Here is a 26485-nt window from a genome sequence, read left to right on the forward strand (position 1 = left end):
GATTGTTGATACTGATGCAATAATGTGTATTTAGCTTTTTACTGTCTTAGTCCGACCTAAACCAGTCACTACCTTATAGACAGCAACAGGATTGAGGCTGAGGGGTTGTGAGTTGACTAATTCTTTGCTTTATGCTGTAAAATATCAGAGTTTTACTTGTAGGTGCCTTTAACAGTTATTTAAGTAGAACTGCTAACAACTCATAGACATCTGAAATGTGACAATAGACCCCAACTAGACACAAGCTAAAAAGGTTAAGAGCCACTGATGCCATTTTTACTTAGGCATTTTATTTTACAAGCTTATTATGTGTTTTTTAAATGTAAAATGTTGATCTGAAAAGTAACTAGTAAGAACAGCTGCCAGATAAATAAGTACAATATGTCCCTCTGAAATGTTTTGGATTAAAGAAGGAAGTTGTATAAAATACATTAGAAACAAACATTACATTTGTTTGTGGTATGTCTTATAAAACTATGATTGCTTTTGGCCCTCTGCCATATAAAATATGCTCTTACTGTTTGATTACAAGTATGCCCTAACATACCCAAATCAGTACACATGACCTTTGAGTCAGTAGCTTTCCGAGTTATCGTCTTCTGTGTTTACCCCTGTGGAGCAGTGGAGGCTACATGTGCACACTATGCACCCTCATGATACAAACACAGGCTTTTTGCTCATGTAAACAACTCTGTGTGCTTTGCTAATCCAACCTGAGGTAGACTGCTGTCACAGTGTGTCACTATCTGTCAGTGTACTTCTCCAGGGCTTGTGAAGGAAAAAAAGTTGGCTTGCCTCGTAACGTGCGCTCACTCTTCTGTGGCTTGGACACAAAAAAATTATGTTTAAAGAGGCACTGCACCAATTTCACACACAGACTGTAGTTTACTCATTACCAGGACCGCTCAGCCTGCAAACACTTTGTATAAGGTCGTCTGTGGACATTTAGGAGGCAGAGAAGGTCTGATGAAAGACTTTGTCCAACTGCATTAGGGGAAATGTAGGAACAAATGTTTTTGGAGCTTGTGCCATATTAGGCACCAAATGTCTGGAATGTCTCGTCCTCTGCTGCTTCAATTTCGACAATTCTTTTTTAAAATCCGTTACTTGCAAGTTCCCCAAAAGAAAACCTCTGTTACAGTTCAGAGATATACTGTATATATAGTGGTGCTGTCCCCAAATAGTCGACCAAAAGTTAGTCAATGAGAAGAGTTTTAGATTTGTCGGTTGGTCACAGGAAAAAAAAACATCAATCTCAGTCACTCAGTCACAGACATCATTTAAACGGCTGGTCCCTGCAGTTATTAGATAGTAATGTAACCAAGCGTCTTGGGTTCACCTGACTAGACATATTTAGAGACTTAGTACAATGAACAGCAACAATAACTCATACCGGTATATCAGCAGGGAGATCGTTTCAAGACGCTAAAGTACGACCTGTAGAAGGCAACATGCAAACTCTGAAGGCAAACATTCACCTGTCTTCAAGGATTATCATTTGAAACATGTAAGTAGCCTAACATTAGCCACTTAGCATAGCCGCTAACGTTCTCCTTGCTGGTTGAGTCATTACCTCTTTAGCTGATGCGGTTAACAGTCGGTTTTCTTCATGCATGCACTTCTGAAACTGATATTTCTGGTGCCCTCCAAAAATATATATTGAGATAATTAAATAAATCATAAACATGCAATGAATAGTCGACTAATGGTTTCAACTAACACTATCAGTTGACTTGTAAAATCTGCGCCGCCCTAGGATGTAAGCTTGGGCTGATATTTGACAATATAGAATATTGCAATATTTCCCTCCAAATATTAGTCAAAACATGAAACATAAAATACAATAATATTATATTATTAAACCCCACCCCACAGTTTAAAAAAAACACCCAATGCAATAATATTGTATATCAACATATTTGAGCGGGACTGTATCAAGATATTAATTTTGGATATTGCCAAAGGTGATTAATATAACGACATCATAATCCACACACTGTTCAAGTATCATGTATAAAACATTCGACATGTAAATGTAAATCCTTGGACACCTGATTTCACATTAATTTGTGAAGGGAGGGGAAACCCAGGTTCACTGGGTCTTGTTTATAGAAGATATTTGTATTTTCAAACCTTTAACTCCTTCAAAAGACAAATCTGACCTTGGCAGACGTGTGTTTGTTCTGTGTGATGTGTACGCCACTCCACTCTGTATTTGATGATGAATGAATGAAGATGATGAAAGGGTTATGCTACTCAGGCAACAATATGACATGTTTGTTGAAGCCTTGATGTATACACTCCTGATGCCAACATACTGCAACATTAACTACAAAGACAGAAAAAAATGGAGTCTGGTGTGTGTGTGTGTGTGTGTGTGTGTGTGTGTGTACACATTATGCAGACACAGATGCTGTCAAGATAGTGAGAGGGGAGCAGTTGGCAGAATACGCATGGGGATGTAGTGCATCTCTGCTATTTGATGACACCGAGTTGAGTCAGTGTTATGATTATGCACAGTTTTGTTCATTTGCATGTCGTTAAAAGCCTTGTTGCTGCGCTGAATTATTAGAGCCAGAAAACAGCCTCAGAAGTTTACAACAGATGTAAACACATGGACAGAAAGGCAAAAATAACTTTAAAAACTTTACACACATCTCTGGCAGAAAATCATGACCCTACGGACCTGCCTGCCCAAACAAAACCCAATAATGACTTATGATTAAGTCAGTCATACAGTATGATGTCATCATTAATCTCCTCCAGCACATTTGTAAAAATATTCAAGTCAAGAAAGTCAACATGACATGTTCAGTGTTATTGCTGCTGCGTTGGTCACAGTTAGGGCTGCAAATAAGGATTATTCTCAATTTATCTGTGGATAATTTTCCTGATTAATCTAGAATTCCTTTAGTCATGTAGTGTGAGAAATGTTAAAAAACAGTGCTCATCACAACCTCTCAAAATCCAAGGACGTCTTCAAACATGTTGTTTTGTTTAATTTACAATTATACACAAGAAAAGCTTTTCATTTCATTTGAGGACCAGAGAGAATTTGTCACTATTTTTTTTTGAAAAATGACTGAAGAATCAATTTAGGGATGCAACTAACAATTATTTGTTATTTATTTATCAATCATTTAATCAATTAATCAATTAATTGCTCTGTCTAAATAGTATAATTTCCAACAGCCCAAGGTGACATCGTCAAATGTCTTGTTTGGTCCAAAACCCAAAGTGAATTCGATTAATAGACTAGCTGGTTCTGCTCTCATCATAGTGATGACCAGGTCTTCTCTCCCACAACTTCAACAACTCCATAATTTAGTTTCAGTTGTAAAACATGTGTGAGCTTAATGTATAAATTACTAGAGTAATACACACACACCGACACACACTTACACACACACCGACACACACACTGAAACACACACTGAAACACACACTGAAACACACACACCGACACACACACTTACACACACACCGACACACACACTTACACACACACTGAAACACACACCGACACACACACTTACACACACACCGACACACACCGACACACACACCGACACACACACTGGCACACACACTTACACACCGACACACACACTGACACGTGTAATATTTGTATGGTAATAAGGTGGCAACAGTCCACAGAGGAGGAGTTTTTTGTTTTATCATCTATGAATCTGATGCAGCCGCAGTAAAACACGACGGTTTGCTGGGAGCACACTTTCATTATACTGGATCTGAATTTACTGCGTTGGTGTTGGGATGAGGATCTTGAAGTTGGAGCCAGCTCTGCTAAGTGAAACATTAGTTTTAGTGTCTCTGACACCGAGCAAGGGAGTTTTGATTGCAGCCATATTGCAAGAGCTGTCTATTGAATTTCTGGCTGAATGTGTTTTTCTCGAGCACGTACAGCCGTCACTCTTAATGAAATGACAGTGTCATCTCATTCACTGTTCCCTCGCCGTCCCCCTGCTCACTTCTCTCCTCCCTGATCCTCCCATTTCCCTTTCTTTCTCTCTCTCTCATCTCTCTCTTTTGCATCTGTGGGGACAAGTAATGAACGGCTTCCCTGCTCTGATTGGATGATGTATGATGTTATTGGGTGAGATGAAAGCGTACATAACTCAAAGAATATGAAATGGAAAAAGGGAGAAAAGAAAAAGAAACTGCACGGACAGAGATCCTGAAATGTTTTGACAAGCAGCTTTGAAAGAGAGAGGATGGGGAGTGCTGAAGATGCATGTATGTAACAATGGGAGTAGGTCACAGTTTCACTGATGTTTCAACCCTGGCACACTTCCTTTGGGAAATAGTCCTACAGATCTTATTCCTCCATCCTCTGCCACTCTCTTGCTCTTGTGCTAGTCCGAGAAGACAGGCAGATTGCGCAGTGCCCTGGGTCCTTCCCTGAGGTGTGTATGTGAGGGCATGGATGGAGTTTAGCAGAGGAGGAACTCCCGGGTGGCCCTCCCTCCTCCAGAGGCTCTCTTATAAACTGCTCCTTCATCCATGTTTCATTCCCCTTATTAATGCTTTAAGGAGCTGTGTCACTTCACTGGGCCTGACCAGACTAAGTGACTGAGCTTTACACTAAGTCAGGGGACTCGCAGGGTTCTCCTGTAGCCTGGCCGAGGAGGTGGCGAGTTGCAGAGCTCAGGAGAAAACTTCCAACATACTGTATACGCAGGGGTACAGGCTATAGGGTACGGGGGCGGCACCGACAGCTGCTGCAAAGATTCTGTCTGTTTCTCAAATGAACGCAAAGTAGACTGCAGGGACTCCGCTCATGAAACATTCAACCTGTCTCCTCACCCTCCATCCTTTCCTCCACCCCCCGGCCCCCTGATTATATATCTTTTATTTAGCGGGAGACAGACTTACTCTCTCACTTGACTTCATCCTCTGGTGGCCACAGCTAAAAATACTACTGGGTGGCAAGACTGTGGACGGATGCATTTGCTTAAGTGAGAGATGCATTTTATTCATCACTTAATTGTATATTTATGTTATTGTATGTTACACAGCCCAAGGCTTAAATGAATTAGCCCAGAAAAATCTACCTCGGGCAATTCACTAATTAACAAAAAGACCGTTATTGAATACTGAAAACCTAAACTCTCATTTTTGTGCTTAGAATTTTGTATATTTTGCCGCCTCTAGAAAGAAATCTGTAACTTCTAACGAGAAATAAACAACATAAATAGCAAACAGAGATCAATCATCATCTGTTCTGCCAGGCACCTTCCCTCCCGGTAAAACTCCCATAAGCCGCTACACTGATGCCTTTCATGTGACTTTGATTTGTGAGGCAGTTTGTGCTTTTGTTATTTATATCCTTGAGATGAAAGAGCAGCACCTAAAGTAAGGTACTACATATTACCATACCTTACACTGACAGTGTGAGTTCACAACATTTGTGTGTAATGTTTCAAGATCAGTGTAACACTGCCTGATGGTATGATACGTCCACGCTCACTGTACTAAGGCTCTATAAGGTTCTACTCAAGCATTGCACTGCTTTGTGCTAAATGGTAGCATCAGCATGCTAACACACTCACAATGACAATGCTAACATGATGTTTATAGCAGGTATATGTCACTATCTTAGTTTAGAGCATTAGCATGCTAATGTTGGTTAATTGGCTAGTTGATGATGTCATTAGTTTTGTAGCGTAGAGCTGCACAATTAATCCAAAACATAATCGAAATCACAATATGGCCAAGTGCAATATCCAAATAACAGGAGCTGCAATTTCTTTGATAAAAGTAAAAAGTGTCTCAACATTGTTGTTCTATGTCAGCACCATAAGCGCTGAGACGCTACAGAGACGCTCCGGCCTACAAATCATATTCTCCAGATAGAAAGGAACATGATTGTTTGGTACAAAAATCTTTTCAGTGAAAAAGGAAATGAAAACATTTCTAACGAAATTTTCATATCATGTAGCCCTAGTAGCGAATTGGTTAAAATTAAATTTTGTATAAAATTTCTATGCAAACCATCTCATACTCAACCTAAAAAAATATAGTTCAAGTTTTAGATATTTCATATAACTATGTTGTAATTTCAAACACTGCACACACTCCTCTGCGCTTAGTGTCTTTGAACTCTGACATCGTTCACTAACCCATTCCTTTTTCAGGTCCTGTAAATCAGTGAACATGATTTCTGCTCTTGACTTCTCGCCACGGTCCTTGTCAAATACAATGTTGTTCTCCTGTGCTCCCTCGCAGAGCCACAGCTGAAAGGCATCGTTACCCGGCTATACAGCCAACATGGATACTACCTGCAGATGCAGCCTGACGGTACCATGGACAGCACAAGGGATGAAAGCAGCTCATTTTGTGAGTGTGTGTTTTTGTCTAAAGCCTACATGTCTTTGCTCCTGGTCATGTTGTGTAATTTTAGTCAAATTATTCACAGTCTAGTATGTAGCACCAGTCAGAGGAACTGAGTCGAAGAACACCTGCAGTTTTCAGCTAAAGTGTGGAACAGCTGATTCCCTCACTGGGAGCCAAATCTCCAACTCTGGCAAAGTTAATGCTGAACTGTACGCAGTGAGCTAACAGTCCCGCAGTCGGTGTCTCACTGTGCTAAAAGTCCCTGCAGCAGAAATTAGGATTTTGTCTGCTCATCTGTCAAATTTGTTTGGCTTTGATCAGTGATGGGCCGATCAGTCTCATATATCCGATTCTGTATCGCTCAAATTTACACTCATGCGCTGCAATTTCAAGAAGCTAGCAAAGGCTAAAGCAGCCAAAGGTGGCACCACACCGCTGACCTCACCTGATCATGGCCACGACCTCGCTATTGGCCATCGGTAATCATCATCATCCAATGTTGATGAGCAGTGTGAAAAGTAAAGAGTTGCAACCAGAAAGCAGTCAAGAGAGAAGAGAGAAAGAGAGAGAGAGAGAGAGAGAGAGAGAGGGAGACCTTCACCTACATTTATTTCATATTGTCAATGTTTTTATCATGAACATACAATTGAATTGTCCATTAAAGAAAAGTAATAAAATGTTTGTGTAGCTGTCAATTAAAGTTCTGAGAAGGAAAATCAGAATCAGCAGGACAGATGTTTAAAAAAAAATCAGAATTCAGAATCAGTGCATCTGTAATTTAGTCTCTAGTTTATAAACCCAAGAGAAAGGTTTAAACTGCCTCTAAATAGACATGGTGAATGCTCATCCTGACCTTTAACAATCTAAATTTGGTTTTCAGATCAGAAACTATGCAGTGTTCTCTTCCTAGTATCATTTCTTCATGTTGTCTATTTGACCCTCCAGACACAAGCCTTTTCTCAAACTGTAGTTTGAATGTGGCAGAATTTTGAATTTTTATTCATTCAACCACCAACATTATTCTATTATGAGTCCAGTTACTGCATCTACCTGCTCACTTTTAACTGTCTTTGCTCTAAACTCTATTTGGTGTGACAGAACATCTCCATTATTAAGCTGGCTTAGAGGCAGAGTAAAGCACAGTGAAGGTGACATGACATTGTGTTTATATAAACATGAACTCTGAGAGGTCACAGAATCTGGGCTGAAGAGAGCTACAGCATGCAGCAGTGATACTGCAGCTGTTCAGCCTTTGCACCTCTGAAGACATAGACGCTCATTCTGTCAGTATTACAGTTTAATTTCACAATCTTCTCTGACTTTCTCTTTTCTCTCTCTCTCTCTTTGTCACTCTGTCTCCCTCCTTTCTATTTCATTCCCCAATTTAGCACAGTTCAATTTAATTCCAGTGGGACTGCGGATTGTGGCAATCCAGGGGGCAAAGACAGGGTTGTACCTTGCCATGAATAGTGACGGATACCTCTACACCTCGGTATGTATGTGTATTTACTGTACAGAAGAAACCAATTTTCATATTTCAACCAACATCTTATACAATATGTTGCTATGACACCAGATCTCAGTAAAGTTGCACATATGATGCGGTTTTGGTTAATCTAAGTATTCAGGTTGGGATATAGTCCTCATATTTTCCTCTGCTTGGTCCTGATATCTGCACTATTCAGGATCAGCTGTCTGTCAGCTGGACTCCAGTGTACAGTAGTGCCTCTCCTATTTCAAAATAATACGGATGATAGGAGAACAGTGTCAGGAAGAAGTGTCAGTAGCTGCCACACAAAGCAGTATTTCATCAGTTTAACATAAGCTACAGTATGTGTAGGCCTATATACAGAATGTGCTGTGTATATACCTAATTGCTGTAGCATAGACAGTACCAAGGTGAGCAGAGTGAGCAGAGTTAGTTAATGGACTGTTAGGAAGGGTGAAAGGTGCAGCATGTTTTGGTTTTGTGTGCAGGTGTACATGAACGTTTGAGAGAAAGGTGATCCACAGAGAGACGGGGAGCGAAAGCTAGAGTGACATCCTGCCAGACCTGCATGAGTATTCCAATTAGTACTGGAAAGACAAGGAGGGAGGAATGGATACGGAGTGGGTGTAAAACTTGAACACGTCTGGGACTGTCGGAGAATCTTGACTGCAGGAAGTGCTGACAGATTGTGGGTTTTCTCCATCACCTTCTTAATCTGAGTGATGGGAACCTATATGAACACACTGGTTTCTCTCAATGTTTGTCCTCTGTGCTCTTCTCACTGGTGTGAAGTGGTCACGGTTCAATTGGAAAAATGTGATGTCATGTACCTCTGTAGAACAATCAGGATTTAGCAGCATTTGAATAAAAATCAGTTGAACTCAAGTTTTCAGAGGCTTTACTTGAGATGTCCCAATACCAATTTTTACATACCAGATCCTTGTGTATTGATACAGAGTACTGATCCAACACCATTGTATTTAAAAAATCTTCTGTATACTACTCACCCTGTATGGAGGGGATGTGATTACTGTTGTATGGCTAAGGGTAAGCTGTAAAATGCCATAGAATCTTTCATTTATTATCTGGTTTTACTATCAGTCATAAAAAATAAAAAAATGTCTAAATATGTCTCAACACTAGTGCCACCCCTCCATATGAAAGCCTTGCATACTGTAGGCATTGGCTTTTTACTGATGGGACTTTCCAGTGTAACATATTGCCAAATTGCCAATGTTTTGCTAACAGCTAATGTTACGCTATTTAACAGAAATCAATTCTTCTTAGCCACTCTACAACAGGAGTCGCCAATGGCTGCACAGTGCAACTTCCTGTGTAGGCTACTGTTGTAGAGCAGCAAAGAAGAGTTGACTTCCAGAAAAATGGCTGTTTTATCTGGTCCTTTGTGAAAAATAAAGTTTATTGAGTGTCGGATCGATACAGAGACTCGCAGATACCCAATTCATTATTTAAGGCAGTATATCTGACACTAACATCGGTATTGGAAGAACTCTAGGCTTTAATACACATTATGGTGTATTTATGTTGGTTTTGTTTTATGGTTAATGTTTAAGCCTGGTTTAAGTTTTAGTAATTAACTAAAGTATGAGATGTTGAATCACTGGGTCAATGAGCCTCTGATGTGGCAAAAAAATTGAGAAATGGAGCAAATCAGTTGCAGGTTAAAACTGCTCTGATTGATTTATTACATTAGCATAAATTAAACTCCAGTTCCATGTGACTTTCCAATCGAATAGATCATTTTACAAAGGTAGGAAACAGAGATGTGAAGCAGTAGCAGGGGGTGAGACGAGACAGAGAACTCTTTGAAGTGTAATACCCATGAGAGAGTGTTAGTATCACGACTTGTTTTGTCTAATTTATTCAATGCTGCAAAGCACTTCATTAGCTCTTAAGTATAATTTCAATTATGCCTAATAAAGTGTCAGAGGAGTATCAAGCAATTACCCAAAAGAGCTTTATTCAGTAAAGTTGCAAGTTAGACAAAATCTACAATGTAAAATCAGGAGACAGGCGGTAATATTTACCATAGGCATTGTCCTCAAGAGCACTTGTTTACTTCCTGCTAGTTCCAGCGAGCAGTCCATTCAGTACCATGGGCAGAGCAGGTCACAGGTTCAAGGGCTCACAGACAGATCAGTACCTTGGGCAGCGCTTGTAACATTGGGTGGTAACTTTACCATTAACCACAGTGGAAAACCACTAATTTATTTTTGTCAAAGAAGCATTGAAGCTCATCTCAGCAGCTGATGAATCTTTCAGGATGGTCAGTTCAATCAGCGCCGTGGACAGAGTTAGTGTCAGTTTCAGAGTGTGTGGTCTGATCACATCACACTGTTTACACATGATCAGTGTCAGATCACGTTACCATGGCTGCATGGTTAATAATACATGGTTATTATGGGAAGTTTTGACTATTCACACCTCACTGTGGCTGTCATTGTTATGTATCCAGTTCTGTAAAAGATAACAGCACACGGGTAATAAAGTTAAACACATGTTGGTATAAATAACAGTGACCAGGCTCTGAAAGTGGTTCTTCTTTACACCTCAAACCCATCATCTCACCAGAAATCTTTGGGGCCATGCTACCTACAATAAGTTAGATTATGTATATTTGAAAATTCTTCCAGATTTTTCACCCTTTGTTGTCATTATTTCCTTACCTTGTATACAGCATATCTACATGGGATCACTCACACACTCATTTGTGGAGCATAAATGAAAATGAAATATAATAGAGGATGTTATTATTGTGCAGTTTCCTGGACACCTAAAAATCTGTCAGTAATGTGAGATAAATATGTTGTATATTTGTCTCTTTCTTTGTTATTTTTGTGTTGCTTTCAAGAGAACGTATGAAAAAATTATATGCAAAAGCAGCGAATGCACGAGTGGTTTTATGCATATGAGATGTAAAGGAGAGAGCATTGTCTGTATATGAGTTAAATCTTGAATTATGGCAAATACGCCATCTCCTATTATCTTCTGAGCCCCTGATTAGCATGCATTAGACTTTGGTGCCTTGCCTCTGTGAACAGCGAAGAGAAGGGATTTCCTCAGCTGCAGTCAATAGCTGCACTGAATCCCACACTGACCTCTTTCAGAGAGTTTCCTCTCTCTGACACACACACACACACACACACACAGCTGAGGAATGACTCGATATAGGTGGTGCACAACAGCTGTCTACTCGTATATCATGCATGTTTGATTTTATGACCCCATATCATTCTCTATAGTGTCTCTGATGTACTAATTTGCTGGTGTAGGAGGGAGTGCAGGTGGCACGATATGGCCCTTTATACACATCTTTGTGCTCTAAGAGCGTGTTCATATTTGCTTTTACATTTAAAAGCATGCTAAGAGAGTATGTGACACCGACAAGGAATGGTTTCATTTATGATAAATAAGCACATCGCTGTCACTCTCAGAGAAGCTGAGGTGACTGACAGAATGACTAGTCTCTTCCCCCCAGCTATTTTTTCATCTTCTTGCATATTCTACCTCTTCTGCTGCTTCCTGATGGTTATTGTTTTCTCCTGAATAACTCACAGATCTCCTTTGAATCCCTCTCTCACGCCCTCCCTCTACACACACACACACACACACACAGTAATCAAGCTCTGTAAACAAGCAGAGGAAGTCCACTGCTGCCTTGCCACAGACATAAATCTCAGCTTCGGTACCTGTATGTAACAACAGGAAATGGCTGATCCTGATACAAAAATAGAGCTTGGCTCATTCCTGCCCCATTTTATAATCTATGTGTTCTGGAAAACTCATAGACAGAGAGAGAGGGTGTGAGAGGGAGAGAGCATAAAGGGCTTGTGTTGAAGGAGACAGTCATGACTGTTGACAAGGTCACAGGAAAAAAATTTTAGTGCCAATTAAGATTTAGTCCGAAGCTTTCCCTATCATAGTAAATATTGTTGCCTTCATGAAGATGTTTGTGCACATTTTACATTTTACACAAGATTAAAATCTTTGTTACAAGTATCAGAATGAGTCAAAATAAACCAACCAAATTTCAGTTCTTTCTTTCTGTCCAGTGTTTTGTTTGTTCAGCTCAGCTGGCTTCTGTTACAGTGCTGCTCTCCTTTACCACAGCTGGCTCCACACTGCAGAATTACGCTGCATATCCAAGTGAAAATTAGTGTGTGGTGTAAAAATCATTTGGGGAGAGACAGTAACAGAGAGGTAATAAACATAGCCACCAGGAGGTCATATCAGCTGTCACTAATAAAAGGTTACATACCCGATTTTAAACAACAATATATCAGGAAACAACAATTTTCCATGTAAGGATATGGTGGAGTTTCTCTGTTCTTTGTGTAGAAATCAGGGACAGTGATGCGTGTATGTTAGTGCACACTTTTATAAAGACACGGGGACCACCCACACGCGAGATGGCACAGTACAGTACGCAGCGTTCAGGTGAAAGAGACCTTGCTGAATTATTCCCCACTGAAGAACCACATTTTCTGGCAAATACATTACAGACCAGAGCACAGGCGAACACGCCATGGGGACTATTGGCTCAAATCCCGGTCGGCCAGTCGACTGTCAAAACATCTTTACCAGCCCTATCTGTGTTTCTGTCATTCGTGTGGCCGTTTCCAGCAGATCAGTCCCAGGCTGAATTTCTTTCCCAGTCCGACCATGGTCCAAGGTCGAAACTGGTTGCAAGTAACTTGATGGGTTCATAATGTTACATGTCTGTTTTTATTAGTGATCAGCTACAGTAGTGTAATAACAAAAGTTAACTTGCTGTTACTGATATTATGAATTTATTCAGCAAATACTGCTATCACTAATGCCAACATATCACACCAATACTAGCATGGGCTAATGGTTGTGGCTGCATGGTCTTTTTTGGTGGCTCTTGTGCTCACAGGATAACTTTATTCAATTGTGCTTATCATTGTGTGCTTAGTGGCTGCTTCCACTGAGCTTCATAACACCTTGCTAAGAACGCAAGGTGGGGGGAGTGTCTGATTGGAGGAAAGAGGTGTCGCTTATCAAGCATTTGTTTTGATCCAAGATGTTGGTGGTCTAGTGTGACACCTAGTGAATATCATATATATATATATATATATATATATATCTATATATATATAGTGTATAACCTAGTGTTATATATTCAGAGGTTATATGTGAGAGAAGTCCCTCCGTTCAGTACAACTGCAGGAGGACTGAGTGTTTCTGTAGTCTGTGATTTGTCGCTCTAATCTGTGACTGTGTTAATAAATGTTTGTCATTTTTAAACCATGAATGCCAAACATTCCTCAGTTCTAGCTTGTTATTTCAGTGTATTAACTGTATTCTTAGTCTAATTTGATAGTAAATTCAATGTCTTTGGATTTTAGAAACTGTGACAGACAATTTTCACTGTTTCCTTGCCTTGTACATAGCTGAATTATTAATTGAGAAAATAATTGGCAGATTAATAGATAACATTAAAATTAACTGATTAGTTGCAGCCCTACTATAGTTCCAAGAACTCCGACAGAGCAGTACGTCTTCTCTCTAGCTGATCATGTCGCATTACATTCTCCCTGTAAAATTTTTAATTTAAATCAGATCAGTCATTAAAGATTATGAACCACAATACAGATCAAGTAGCTCATGTAAAATAAGGTGTGTCAGCTGTAGGAGGCTACAGCTGTTATTACATTATGAGCTCTAAATTGACAGCTGTGGATGTCTCACAGTGAAAGCTGGGAGCACCTTTTTGGACTGGCCAAAGATTTCGCCATGTTTTTCTCCCAACTGTCAACTCTGGCCTGGGAGAGCACACAATCACAGACTGTATATGGGCCTTTAACGCATTAAATAAATAATATTGTCTGTGATCTGTCTGTGACACTTGTGCGGTAGACAGAGTGATAGACAGACAGACATGAAAGAGATAAAGAAAGAGAGAGAGCATGAGACCTCTTGATGAAAAGCCATGTCCTCTCTATTCTTTTCATTGGAAGATTGCATTGAGATGCAGGACAACACCAGCAGCAAGATAGCATCACTTTTATCACAGGACAGGAGAGAATGTGGACATTAGAAAAAGTAGCAGGGAAAATAATTGGCCAGAACAAGAGAAAAGAGATGAAGTGCAGAAACGTAAAGCTGAAGACATTTTGCCAGGCAGTCAATTAAGAGCACTTAGGGAAGGAAAAACCTATTCTTCCTGATAGACTCATGATCTACTTTTACCAGATTTCTCCTTCCAAATATGTCTGAGGGATATTATAGAGGAGTATAGCTCTTGTGATTTGCAGAGATATGAAATAGCTACAGTGATGATGACACAACCACTTTATTCTGTGTGGCAGAAAATTAAAAGCAGAGGCGGCGTGCAGCTGGTCACCTCAGTCACTGAGGGTCGAAGAGGGGAATGTCAGTTACCACCCCTCCCTCAGCTGCTGTATATTGACAGGAGCCTTCCAGCTGTCAGTCAACACAACAGAGGCATGAGTCCCTGCACATTATCATCCACTCACTTGTCATGCAAGCATCATGCCTCCCTGGGCTATCATAAAGCATCAGAGACAGACCATACATGTGTGGTGTTAGACAGTATTAACTGTCAGTCTCATCCTCTGCAAAGCCCTTTTAATAAGCACGTCTATGCCCTATTGACTTATGTAACGTGGCGTGTCATGGTGCATCTACATCTGGCTCGACAACAACATCAGCAACATGCTCTGTTGGTGGCTTCCTGCACTGCACACATATTATGTGCATGTGAGTCTGTGGAGCAGAGGATTGTTGTGAATGAGCTTTACATTTCAGTGGCTTGATGCAGCAGTAATGTAGTACAATGGGAATATGTTGGGATTACTGCAGCTGGGCAGATTTCACAGTTTGCCATAGATTACCCAGGGAGCTGATGGGACAGTCAATAGATGAAGGAAGCCTGCATGACACTGTGACCCCTGCTGTCTAAACAGGGGACTGCAAATAACTGCACCTCAGAAATGCTAAAAAATGTTCTGAATTCCAGACATAGAGCTACACTTTCAGGGGCATTAGTTCTGATTTCATGCTTGTGCATGCATGGTGAAGTGAAAGTAAACAAGATATTCAATATTATTCATGGGTTCTCCATCTCTTTAGTCATAACTTTCATTCCTGCTCTTATATCCTAATTATATGCAGGGAGAGACATTAGTAGGATTCAGGGAAACTCTGCCCTGTCAGTGCCAGAGTGTGTATTATTAGTACTTCACTGTCCTTATTTAGTAGTAAGTGCAATCCCAGTGTATGTTTGCATGGAGAGTTAAGCCTCCTGAAGCAGGTAGAATAGATGTAATCAGACACAAGGGATGAAGGAGGAGGTGGTGTGTGTTGGATGGGGGGGCGGGGGGCAGTTGGGATGGTGCTCTGCATCATAAAAAGGTTCTTGAGGATTCTCAGCACGGACGCCACATATTACCTTTCTCGTCTGCTTTCATTTAAATTCATTTTTTGGCTTGAGACACGTGGAAGGGACGAGACCCAAGTCGCTCCATAAGTCATGGTTGAGGAAAGAGCTTTTTATTTCATTTCTAGTATGAGCACTCACCATTTAGGTGGAAACATTCTGCCACCACTCTTAGAAATGTGCAACACTCAACACATCTTCAGCAATTATTTAACTTCACAGGTAAATCGAGTGGTTGGAATGAGTTCGCCCTGGGTGGTCTCTGTAGTTCTGCAGAGGTCCGGGGGTTACCTCAAGGTCAGAGATGGAGATAATTACAGTATGATGTCTGTATCAGCTACAGACAGGTATGTTGGCCTTTATCATGAAAACTCACTGTAATATAAGGAGGTTTATTTCATTGTCTTGCCTGCTCTCAGTGTTTTCCTTTCTTCAGACCTTTGGAGATATTGAATGAAACACAGAAGATGTGGGTTTCGTCATTAGGCTAATTTCAGGGGACTGATTATGAAGGGTAATTATAGGATGACTTGGGAGAGGGGTTATCATTGGTGTCATTTCAGAAGTGGAGCTGAAGGGTATTTTACTGGAGTGATGGTTACTCTTTCCAGAGACATGAGTGCCAGATCGTGGCCCTCGTCGCCCCGCGTTTTGGTCCTGGGGGAGATGCAATGAAGCAGGTCTCCCCCTTTCTCTCTCTTACTAATCTCCTTTATTACCCAGCAACCCCTCTGTCCTCTCCGAGTGATCTTCTGCTCTCTCTCTCCCGCCTCTCCTACCTTTCCCCTTCTGTCTCCCGCACTTCCCACCCTCTTGCTCTCTGGCCTGATTAATAATGAATGAAGCGGATCATCTATCGATCTCATCCTCTTTGTGTTAGCACAGCAGAAGATATCAAACCTGTCAGAGGATCTTAAAATAGCTCTGTGATGTGGTGGTGATGGGAGTGGGAGAGTTTGTTGAGTTAAGGGTAGAGGCTTGTTTTTTATGGTGGAAGACAGCTGTTAAACGGGCATAAACTGTGGTGGAGCAGAAGGACAAGAGTGGATGAAGAAAGGGCACAAAGTCCTGAACTGTCATTTCAGCTAAAGATGATGCCTCCCAGTGAAGGGGAAAGGTGATGATCTGTGATAAGTGTGAAACTGGAGGTCTCTTATGCCTTCTCAATCTACTTTTGGCTCTTTATTAAAACTTGCCTATGCCAAGTTGTGATCCTCTGGCCCTCTTCTGTCGTCCTGAGTCTCAGTGAAATTCTCCACTCAGCCATTTCTGCCCTGCTGCTCTCACTTAATCAATCCAGCAGATTGGCTTTGCTCTCTGACAGGGGAAGGACCCTGTCGAGACCCTGATGGAGACTAAGAGAGATGTATATCTGTCGCTCTTGGTTAATATCACCAGTCAACATTATGCAGGGTTCAGTAGTCCTTATGTTGAGGACAGAGAGGCAGGGGAAGTGCTGCAGGAAAGTGATCACTTACAACGACTAGCTGAACGGCTGGACTGAATCCAAGTTCTGATAATTAGATTTTGTAATGTCTATTCAGATTTAGCCAGTTGTGGACGATTGACAGTACATGAGAGCAGTCTATATTAAACGGATAATTCTCTTTTGGTGGAAGGAAGGAGGAAGATTTTTTCTGGTGTTCAACATGACCTGACAGAAAATTGGCTAATTTAGTGGTTCCCAACCTTTTCCTTTGACTTGGGATGTACGATACCAGAAATTCTACATTGCTTGATTCCAATCAATATTCCTATATTTTGACAGACTGAATGGTGATGACGGTCGCAGGCACCCAGCTGACGTTAGGAGCTGTCACTATTTTAGACTAAACAAGCTAACATTGCCACAACAGACACCAGCTTTCACAATTCAAGAACAATAACAGTAACATTTCAGGAACAGCACATTTTGACGTTAATAATGTTAATGTTAATATACAATGAACTGAAACTCAGTCAGCCTGAGTTCTATGAACAGATCCAGATCACTGTCTTTGAGCTGCTTAGATACATTTGAGGTGTTTCCTCCTTTCATTTGAAACGCTCTGTGGCACCGTTTGCATACCGTCTATAACTGGTCCCCGATGATCACCAGCAAAAGTGGAATGTTTCCATACAACAGTCTTGGCGTATATTTTCCATTCCACGTGTTTTTTGTGTTTACTGTGCCTGCCTTTTTCCTCTCTTCAAGTGTAATGTCAGACTAGGACGCCCGTAGAGTCATTATACTGCCCTCGTCAGTCCTGAAAGAATCACATCTCTTGTACCTTTGAAAATTCTGCCGCTACTTTTCTACGGAACCGAAAGTCCCAAAGTATCAGTTCTAGCATATATATACATATATATATAAAGCAGTTTCTATTTACAACCACTGATCACAGGTCTTTGAAGTCTATGAGGCTTGAGCGCTTGCACCAACAGTCACTTTTTTAAAAGCATTACCACCATCTTTCCATCACCTTAACTACAGCTGCACAATATGCCAAGAAATCATATTGCAAATTTGAGATTATTTTGGCAGATATTTCGATTTCAGATGGAATGTCGTATTTTAATTTCACTGAAAATATATAAAAATTATGATGATGGGATTTTTGTTGGTCTTGTAACAAACAAACATGTTTCTTTACGTGTGGAGAAAATGATTTGAAGGCCGGGGCGTCTCTGTAGCACCACATCACTGATGGTGCTAACACTGACACCGGTCCCATAACCTTCACTACAAGGTCATTTTAACCCAAACCACAATGTTTCCCTTAAGCAGGCAATGCTCTTCTACAATACTGAAAGCTTGGCTGTCCATGGTACACAATGTATTCACTAAAGTCACTATACATGTAGCAATAACATATGAAACTCTTACAGGAATAACGACACGATGCCATGATACACACAACAAATAAATATGCAAATAATTCTATTAGTGTTATTTATTGGAATTTTGTTCATAACAAAATCCAACCTACATATTTCCTAAAGACTGAGCCCATCAGCTGATTTTTCATTAAAGACTTGGCAGGTTTATCTTCTGAACTTGTGATGCCTCTGAAGCAGTTTGATGTTAGAATGAGTCATTTATTTGTGCAGTTTATAATGTATGTGTGTAGATTTAATTTGTTATGGTATTGTAGTAGATGTCAGTGTTTCAGTGCTTTTCATCTTTCCCACTCTTTTCCTTTGGGAGTGTGTTATGTTTAGCGGAGATGTTAATGCTGTATCTCATTGTATAGTTTGCATTCTTGTCTTTTTCCCAAAGGAGCAAGATGTTCATGCTTTCAGAGAAACACAAGTCCAGATATAATTCTATCCATCCTTTCCCTAAGGAAACAGTCACCTAATTAATTTAATTAATGTATTTCACTGCTTGTGTCCATGTATTTCCTGTGTACTTACACGTACTGGAGTTCATGTTAACAGTTACAGTTTTCCGATGACGTGGTTTTTCTCTCTCCCTCTGCTTTCCAGGAGCACTTCACTCCAGAGTGTAAGTTCAAGGAGAGTGTGTTTGAGAACTACTACGTTACGTATTCCTCCATGCTGTATCGCCAGACCCAGTCTGGCCGCTCCTGGTATATCGGTATCAATCGTGACGGCCAGGTCATGAAGGGCAACCGGGTAAAGAAGACCAAAGGAGCTGCTCATTTCCTGCCTAAAGTTATTGAGGGTTTGTGTCCTTTATGTCACTTCAGCACAATTCAAACCTGATTATCTTAGTTATTCATCACCTCCTTAATTATTAACAGCTTCTATCTTTGTCTCACAGTTGCGATGTATAAGGAGCCGTCACTGCATGAGCTCGCCAGTGAACCAGTGAGTCCTCCTCGGAAGACAGTGAAAACTTCAGATTCGCCTTCCCTAAAGAATGGACAGAAAGAAGCTCCAAAGGCTGATGCCTCATAGCACAGGAGACTGGGGGTGGGACAAAGGGCAGCAGTGACACTGGGAACACAGACACTAATTATGCACTGAGGGTGGCTGAGGGAACGGCCCTCACTGGCCACCACTTTCCAGAAGTGCACTACGAGATGCTGAGGGATAAAGGGTCAGTAGTCCATCAGCAGCCAGGAAGGCCTGAGAGAGGAGTCCCCCCCTCACCTGTCACCACAGAAAGACAGCACAGCGCCCAAGACAGAACTACTACCACCTCCCCCTCCCACTGTTCTCTGCCCCTTTTGACTTCCTTAATGCACCTCCTTCATTTCTGTCATACTCAAGCTTCTTTGTCCTGCTGACAATTTCATCTTTTCTCCCATACCCACCACCGTCTGCTCTATTGTACCGTATATTCACCACTCGCGCATTTCCACTGCTGACTCGGCACCATAATCCTCACCCATGGGCCCCCCTCTTGAGCCCTAAAGTTGGTGACAGTGTGGCTCAGCCAGCTTTCCACCCACCATCTGCCGACCAGCTAAGCTAATCACCAAGGTCAACTAAAGCGCAAAGTGAGATGAGAGAGCTCAGAGAGGAAAGATATCTGCAGGAAGCCCGGGTCGGGTCGGGTCAGCGGAGCAAGACGAGCGGATGAGAAACTGTGCACACAAAATGATTTAAAGAGAAGTTTATGACATCAACTTTTAAACTTCTAAATTTTCTTTTGTTTTTGTTTTTTTGTTTGAAGGAACTAATATTTGATTTATGACAGCCAGAGGGAAAAAGACATGGATTTGGAAACTCTGACTGTAAAATATGATTAAGATGATAATAGTGCTGAAAACAGAAGATCAAAACAAAAGCACGGTGGTGAAAGTGTTAGAAATGATGGTCCTGATATTGACAAAATCTGGATTTCAGAGTACGATGGAAATTTTATGAAGCTCACAAGAGAGGCGCTGCCTGCAAAAGTACCACATAAAATAAAATAACTATTCTTCCTGGGAAGATGAGCCATAAAATAGATGTGGAATTACTACAGGTTTAATCCAGGCTCTTATTAAAAGGATCAAAAAGCCTGAGCAATATTTTTACCAACAAGCCAGAATAAAAAAAATAATAATAATGAGCATGTGAATGAGTGAGAGAGTGAGCGACACACTCCTCCTCCAGCCTCTCTTCTCTACCAGGTGACCACTTATTATTGCACTAGCTCATTAAAAGCTACAAATGAACAACTGGGTCATGTTTTAAATCCAGGGTGGATCTGAACTGAAGTCACATGAAAAAGGAGCTGTAGTGTATACTTCACTCAGCATCTGCTGTCAGCATAAAGCCAGGTTTGAAGCCAAACATCAAAGCCAGAGGAGCCTCTGAGCTGGAGCACTTGTTATTCTGAGGATGTCTGGCAGCTTATCCACTCACTAGCTTTATCACATCACCTTGTGGAAGAATCACCCTCAGAAATGTAGTTGTCTGGGCGAATGTCTTGGTGTGATTGTGTTTTAACCTGTGTGTGCGGATGTCTTCTACAGTAGAGATGCCCCTTCAGATTCTGTGTGTAAGTGTACAGAGGTTAGATAGAGACGCTGCACGTAACCTTTGACGTGTCCTATGTGTCTTTGATATGTCGGTGTCTGTGAACAGGTGATACGTGGGGGACACATCCGTCTTTTATACCATTTTTACTGACTTTGAAGAGTCAGAAGTTTTCAAACATCAGGGAGGAGGATCTCTGGGCAACCTCCTGAGGACTGAACTGACAGAACGTACTTCCATTAATCTAACATTTAGTTTAGATGCTGTTTCCTATTGTTTTGATTTGCACTTGGTTTACCAATCAGGGAGACTCGTTAAAAAAATAAGCCATGAGCTGATGGAAGTTGAGGCTTCTAAATGGGAGCTGTCAGGTTATTTCAGTGCTGTCTGCTGTTGGGTGCTGTCCGCTCTGGTAAGCTGCTGAGGGGGGAAAAAAATGTCACCGCAATGTTCAGTCAAAGTGAACGTGCATGGATACCACCAACAAACACGGACAGCAGGAAGTCTGTTACTGTGTCAGGAAGAGCAGTGTTGGGAGATGTGGAACTGTAAAAATGCTCATTATGGCAGCTAAAAATCACGTTCAGTGCATTGGGGAGGGCATCTCATTTTAATGGTAACATAATGTGAAGATGGCTTACAGAATGTGAAACAGAGGCTTTGTGAATGTGCTGTGATGAGGGTGAAAGTAAGTCTGAAATTGTGTGTTGAATTGTAAAGAGGTCAGTGCATGGAGGCAGTTATTTAGAGAGAGTGAAGGATTAGCAGGTGTATTCTTGAGGAATGTTGATAAGGACTTTCTGCAGTAAAGTAAGCAAGATTCTTGGCAGGGTTTTATGCAGCATGTGGATATGATAATGAATGTAAGACAAAGAAGCATGTAAGGCACTGTGCGCTATTTCTGACAGGGGGTCTATGGAGGAAATTAGTTGGAGGGCTTTGCATTTTTTTTTTCCATTAAGTTTTTTTAAGTCTTTTAATTTTCTGGGCTTTTCCAGGGGGAATATCATTCAGTTCAATTTTGGATATTTGTCCTTGTAGCGGATTTTGCATTGTACACTTATAAATCTCTATTTTTGCCCTTTTCGCAGGGAATTTGGTTTCATCCCAGTGCGGTTTCTAACTGTGCGTTACTAAGCACAAAGTGTGAGCACAGCAGGTAGTATACAATGATATAGGCTTATTTTAGCTATCAGTGCTCATACACTTTTCAGTGTTTGTGTTCCATCTGGAGCTTCTTCATGCCAGTTCACATTTCAGTGTTGATCCTAAGTCCGTTCTATATAAAGAAAGCACTTGGAGGTGCAAAGCAGTGACTGAGTGACAGCAAGGGACTCTGGCATTCCAAAATAAGACGTTATGGCATTTTCTCTTAGTCCATATGGTAGGGCTGTAACTAACAATTATTTTCACTTTTCTTTAATACGCTTTTTTTTTTTTTTTTTACCATATTTTCTCAATAAATTCTTTTGCCTATAAAATGTCAGAAAGTGGCGGGGAAAAAAAGTGTGCTATAATGTCCCACAGCCCAGAGGGATGTGTTCAGATGTCTTAATTTGTCCAAAGCCCATAGATATTCACCTCACAATGATTTAAAACAGGGCTGCACAATTCATTAGTATAGAATCCACAACGCAGGAGCTGCAATTTTTAAAAGTGAGTCATTGTTGGCACCATAAGTGTTGTGGTGCTTCAGAGACGACAAGACCAACAAAAATCATCATTTTTAAATTTTTTTCAGTGAAAATCTAAAATCAATGAAAGGTAATAAATCACCACATTGCTTGAAAAATAACAAAGATGATTAATCAATAGTCGAAATTGTTGCACATTTATTTTTTATCCATCAATTAATCCCCTAATTGATGCAGCTCTGCTTCACAGTGCATTAAAGCTGATAAAAATTAAGTCAACTTATAGAATCGACCCATCACTGTGACTGACGTCTGCCACTTTATCATATTAAATATAGGAAAGAACTACATTCCTCCAGAGATTTCTTAATCCCAAACAGCGTCCAGTGCTAACTATCATCATGCTAAAAAATGCCACAGTAAGTTGTTGGTAAGGACGGTGACACTGCAAGTAGACAGACGAGAGCAGAGAATGTGGAGTAGACTGATGCTGAATGTTGAGATTGAAGTAGAAGTTGAATGTAAGGCAGGAAGACCTAAATGGAAAAGTAAGTTTTTACAATGCGTGTGAGGTGAGAGGTGAAGAGATGTTAAGTAAGTGCAATGAAAGCGACTGAATGCAGCTGTTGAGTGAAACTATAGTTTTGCTCTTGAATGTAAAAGTTAAGTGAGATGATGGCAGCTGGAGGAGCGTGAAGAGAGAGGAAACCAGAAGACATATTAAGATGATCTTTGTTGTCACCGTTGTTGTTTGAAGAAGTGAGAAAGTGTTTTGAGAATATATTAATGGGACATCAGGGCTTGACAGATCCTGGATAGTGAGGCGGTAACGTGCAATAATAGTTTGTTTGCCCCCGCATGAGAGATTTAGAGTCATAATCCCTTTCCTACACACATCTCCACCCACATCCTACAGTATCTACAGCTTATTAACTTTCTTTTAAATGCTGTGTTGCCTGTGTAGGTGTGTACTTACAGTGTGCTTATAAGGTCTGTGTGTCTGTGTGTGTATCTGTGATTAAGAGTAAGGTAAGACAAGACGGAGAGGCAAGGAGAAAAAGAAAGGGCATGAGATTGAAACAGTAATCGATAGACTCAATAAAACATAAACGAGAGAACAGCCACCCTGTGATGGGTGCAAAAATTTCCCCAAGGTCAGCCGGAGACAGGGAAATCTATTTGTTCATAATGAACTCAGACGGCTGTTGTTTAATTTCTGTGTGTAAACTCAACAAGACGACAGCTGGGCGACAAGAGACGGAAGAGTTTTCTCATTTCCTCGGGGCCTCTACACTGGGCCTGTCAAACAGCCTCCTGTCCACTAAGACACATATCTGTTAGAGGTAGAACAAGTTCATAACATCAACCCCATCCCAAAATAGAAAGAAAAGAGTAAATCATTAGAAAAGTGGAAGCACATTGCACCTTACAAGCACTGGGACTTGCTTAAAACATGTAAAAGTAAACTCACTGTCTTGGGAGGTTTTTTAAAAGGTTATGAAAAACAACCAGGGAATCCCCCTAATTCAGAGTAACTGGGACTAACAGGCAATAATGAGTATTAAACTACAGCTGAGTCATCACCAGTGTTTGAGAATCACAGTGGGGATTTAAAGCTTTTATTGCACTGTACAAAAACTAACCAACATCCAGGGAACATTTTTGGAGCAAATCTTGGAAACGTTTGATTTTAAATGTACTACAAAGAACCAACAACGCATTTTAATCACACTGAGTGCGGTGTTAACAATACTGCACTATAGCATACAATAATGTTTATCTGTGACGTGAGACCATTATGAGCTATGCATCTTTTGATTTTAAGGTTTTACAAAGTCTGTGTGTGGGATTTTGTTTTTGTCTTTTTCTTCACTCAAAGCAGGAAAATGTAGAATTTTGAAATGATCCTTCAGTGAATTATCTAAAAGAACTATGATCCAGCTGAACTGCAGATCCTTGTGATTAAACAGCTCCTGTTCAAAAACACAGTTCACAGCAGCGTTACACTCTAATGTGCTGCAGTCAGTGTCGGTGCATTGTCACAAACACTGCTGTAGTACCAACATGTTCAAACCGTATTTTAAATATGCAGATAGAAATGTGTGCCATGCAGTTTGACAAGTTAAAGGGAAAATCTCATGTATAACTAGCTCCCTCTAATGGAAGCAGCTGGTTGCTAAAGGGTAACACTCTTAATGAGGGGTATAAAAAAAAAAAAAAAAAACAGTTTGAGATGTATCCAGTATGTGGGGTTAGAAACTATGGATCTAATTTTGTGGAACTGTTTGTGACAACTGAATTATGCAAACTCATCAAAAATAAAATATAAATCAGTCCCGAAATTACAGAACAAAACGTGTGTGCAATGCTCACAGTTCCTCAGTATGACATACTGGAAGCATGACACCTCTGCAAGTTTGAGCCTTGGCTGCAACACTGTGTTTGAATATTTCTAATTTAATAAACATTAATTTTAAAAGGGCACAACACAGAAGCTATTTATTTTGTACTTGTAGAGTATTTTTCCTCCTGCAGCCTGATATTTTATTCATGTTTAAGTGAGAGGCTTCATTTTCTGGGAAATGCAACCAATGTGAAGGATGTAAAGTGTTCCCCTTGATCAATATACAAGACAGTATACAGTACTTCAAACAACAAAACCTCTCTGGATGACCTAAATGTACAGAATGCAGCCAGTTTACATGTAAGTTTAGTCAATAATACAAACGGTGTATATCTGAAGTATTATGTCAGTTTTTTTTGTTGTTGTTTTTTGTCAGAAATGTACTTAAATATCAGTGTTGATGTTTTTTATAGTCTTTCAGTCTTTGTTCTACCGTGTCATGTTTCCTGCTCAGAAGGAGACAGAGTAGCTGTTCCTCCCTTTGGTGTGTTTTTGTGTTCGGTCAGCACTGCTGCTGTATCCACACTGATTTGTCTCTTGAGTGAACTTCACCCAAACTGAATCCCACTGTGCGACTGAGCTGTGTGTTTGTGAAAGATGCAATGTATTCAAGTGGAAACAGCAGAACAACAATTCCTAAAGCCAACATGTGTCCTGTCATACCCAGCAATGACCTTGGTGGTCTCCAGAGTTTTAGTCACGCAAGTCTTCCAGAAAGTTCCCACAACCTCTCTCTCCAACTGTTAAAGACTTGGGTTTCTTTCAAGCCAATCTTCTTGTCTTCCGAGAAAAAAAAAACGAGACTTAAAAAAAATAAATAAATAAAAAAAGAACAAAAAAAAGCCATAAATAAAAATGGGCCTTGGCGCTGATTAGCCACGGAGAGAAGGCCTGAATCCTCAGGCACCTCCCGAGTGTTACCAGGGATTTAGACACACGTTGGACTCCTGACAATAAGAGCCAAAGGAAGCAGCAGGAACATCATGGCTTTTTTTGACAACTTTGCAAAGCAGGAAAGAAGACCAGCAATATGCATCGAGAACTAACAGCCTGCACTCAAGGAGGGAAACTCATTCAGCAGGTTAACAAACTACAATCAGGATTTGCAGGCTACAAAGGCAATCACTGCAGTGGTCTGCAACAATGACTGATAATTGTCGAGACTGACATGGAATTTTTTTTTTTTGCAAAGCATGCATACGTCACTGTTCTTTGGCTCATGACTCCCTCTCAGTATCAAGCCCTCAATTCACCCTCGCTCCATGTTTGCCATCAGACCTGTGTACATTTCAACAATAACTCCTACATGAATTGAAAGGAGATGTCTTATTATGGAACATTATTCAATAAAATAACATATATTTGTATGATTGTAAGCTGTGCCCTTCAAGGTTTTGTCTTCTTTGTCTAACTTCTTTTAAAAACCCTTTTAAAATGCTGTATTAGTTCCCCGGTTAAGGGAACATTTTCAAGTAGGGAAAGGTGTTTTGGAATAAGTGACTGGAGGTCCCAGGTGAGCTAAGAGAGAAAGGTGACAGAAGTCGGTGTCTCTGCAGGCTGAACCAGCTGCTTCAACTCTCTCTCTTGTCTCTGTCTTTAATGGACTAGTTTTTCAAGTTTAGCAAAGCTAGTTTCAGATAGTTTTGACTGCAGCAGATTTGGAGAGGTGGTGTGAGGAGGACGCTAACACTCTCACTGGCCACGTTATTACACTTGGTACACCTGTACAGTCTAATGCAATCCAA

The 26485-nt window shown here is 40.6% G+C and overlaps 1 protein-coding gene across 1 annotated transcript in view; it reads left to right on the forward strand.

Moving 5' to 3' along the window:
- Nucleotides 1-26115, forward strand: part of fgf11b (fibroblast growth factor 11b) — a 39996-nt gene extending 13881 nt beyond the window's left edge. Inside the window, exons 2-5 of the mRNA XM_056398411.1 lie at nt 6247-6357; nt 7743-7846; nt 18756-18954; nt 19054-26115. Coding sequence (XP_056254386.1) covers nt 6247-6357; nt 7743-7846; nt 18756-18954; nt 19054-19190 — 551 coding nt within the window. The 3' untranslated portion in view covers nt 19191-26115. The remainder of the gene's footprint in view (nt 1-6246; nt 6358-7742; nt 7847-18755; nt 18955-19053) is intronic.
- Nucleotides 26116-26485: the final 370 nt, after the last annotated feature.

Source organism: Seriola aureovittata, chromosome 15 (genome assembly GCF_021018895.1).
Source record: "Seriola aureovittata isolate HTS-2021-v1 ecotype China chromosome 15, ASM2101889v1, whole genome shotgun sequence".
Lineage (NCBI taxonomy): Eukaryota > Metazoa > Chordata > Actinopteri > Carangiformes > Carangidae > Seriola > Seriola aureovittata.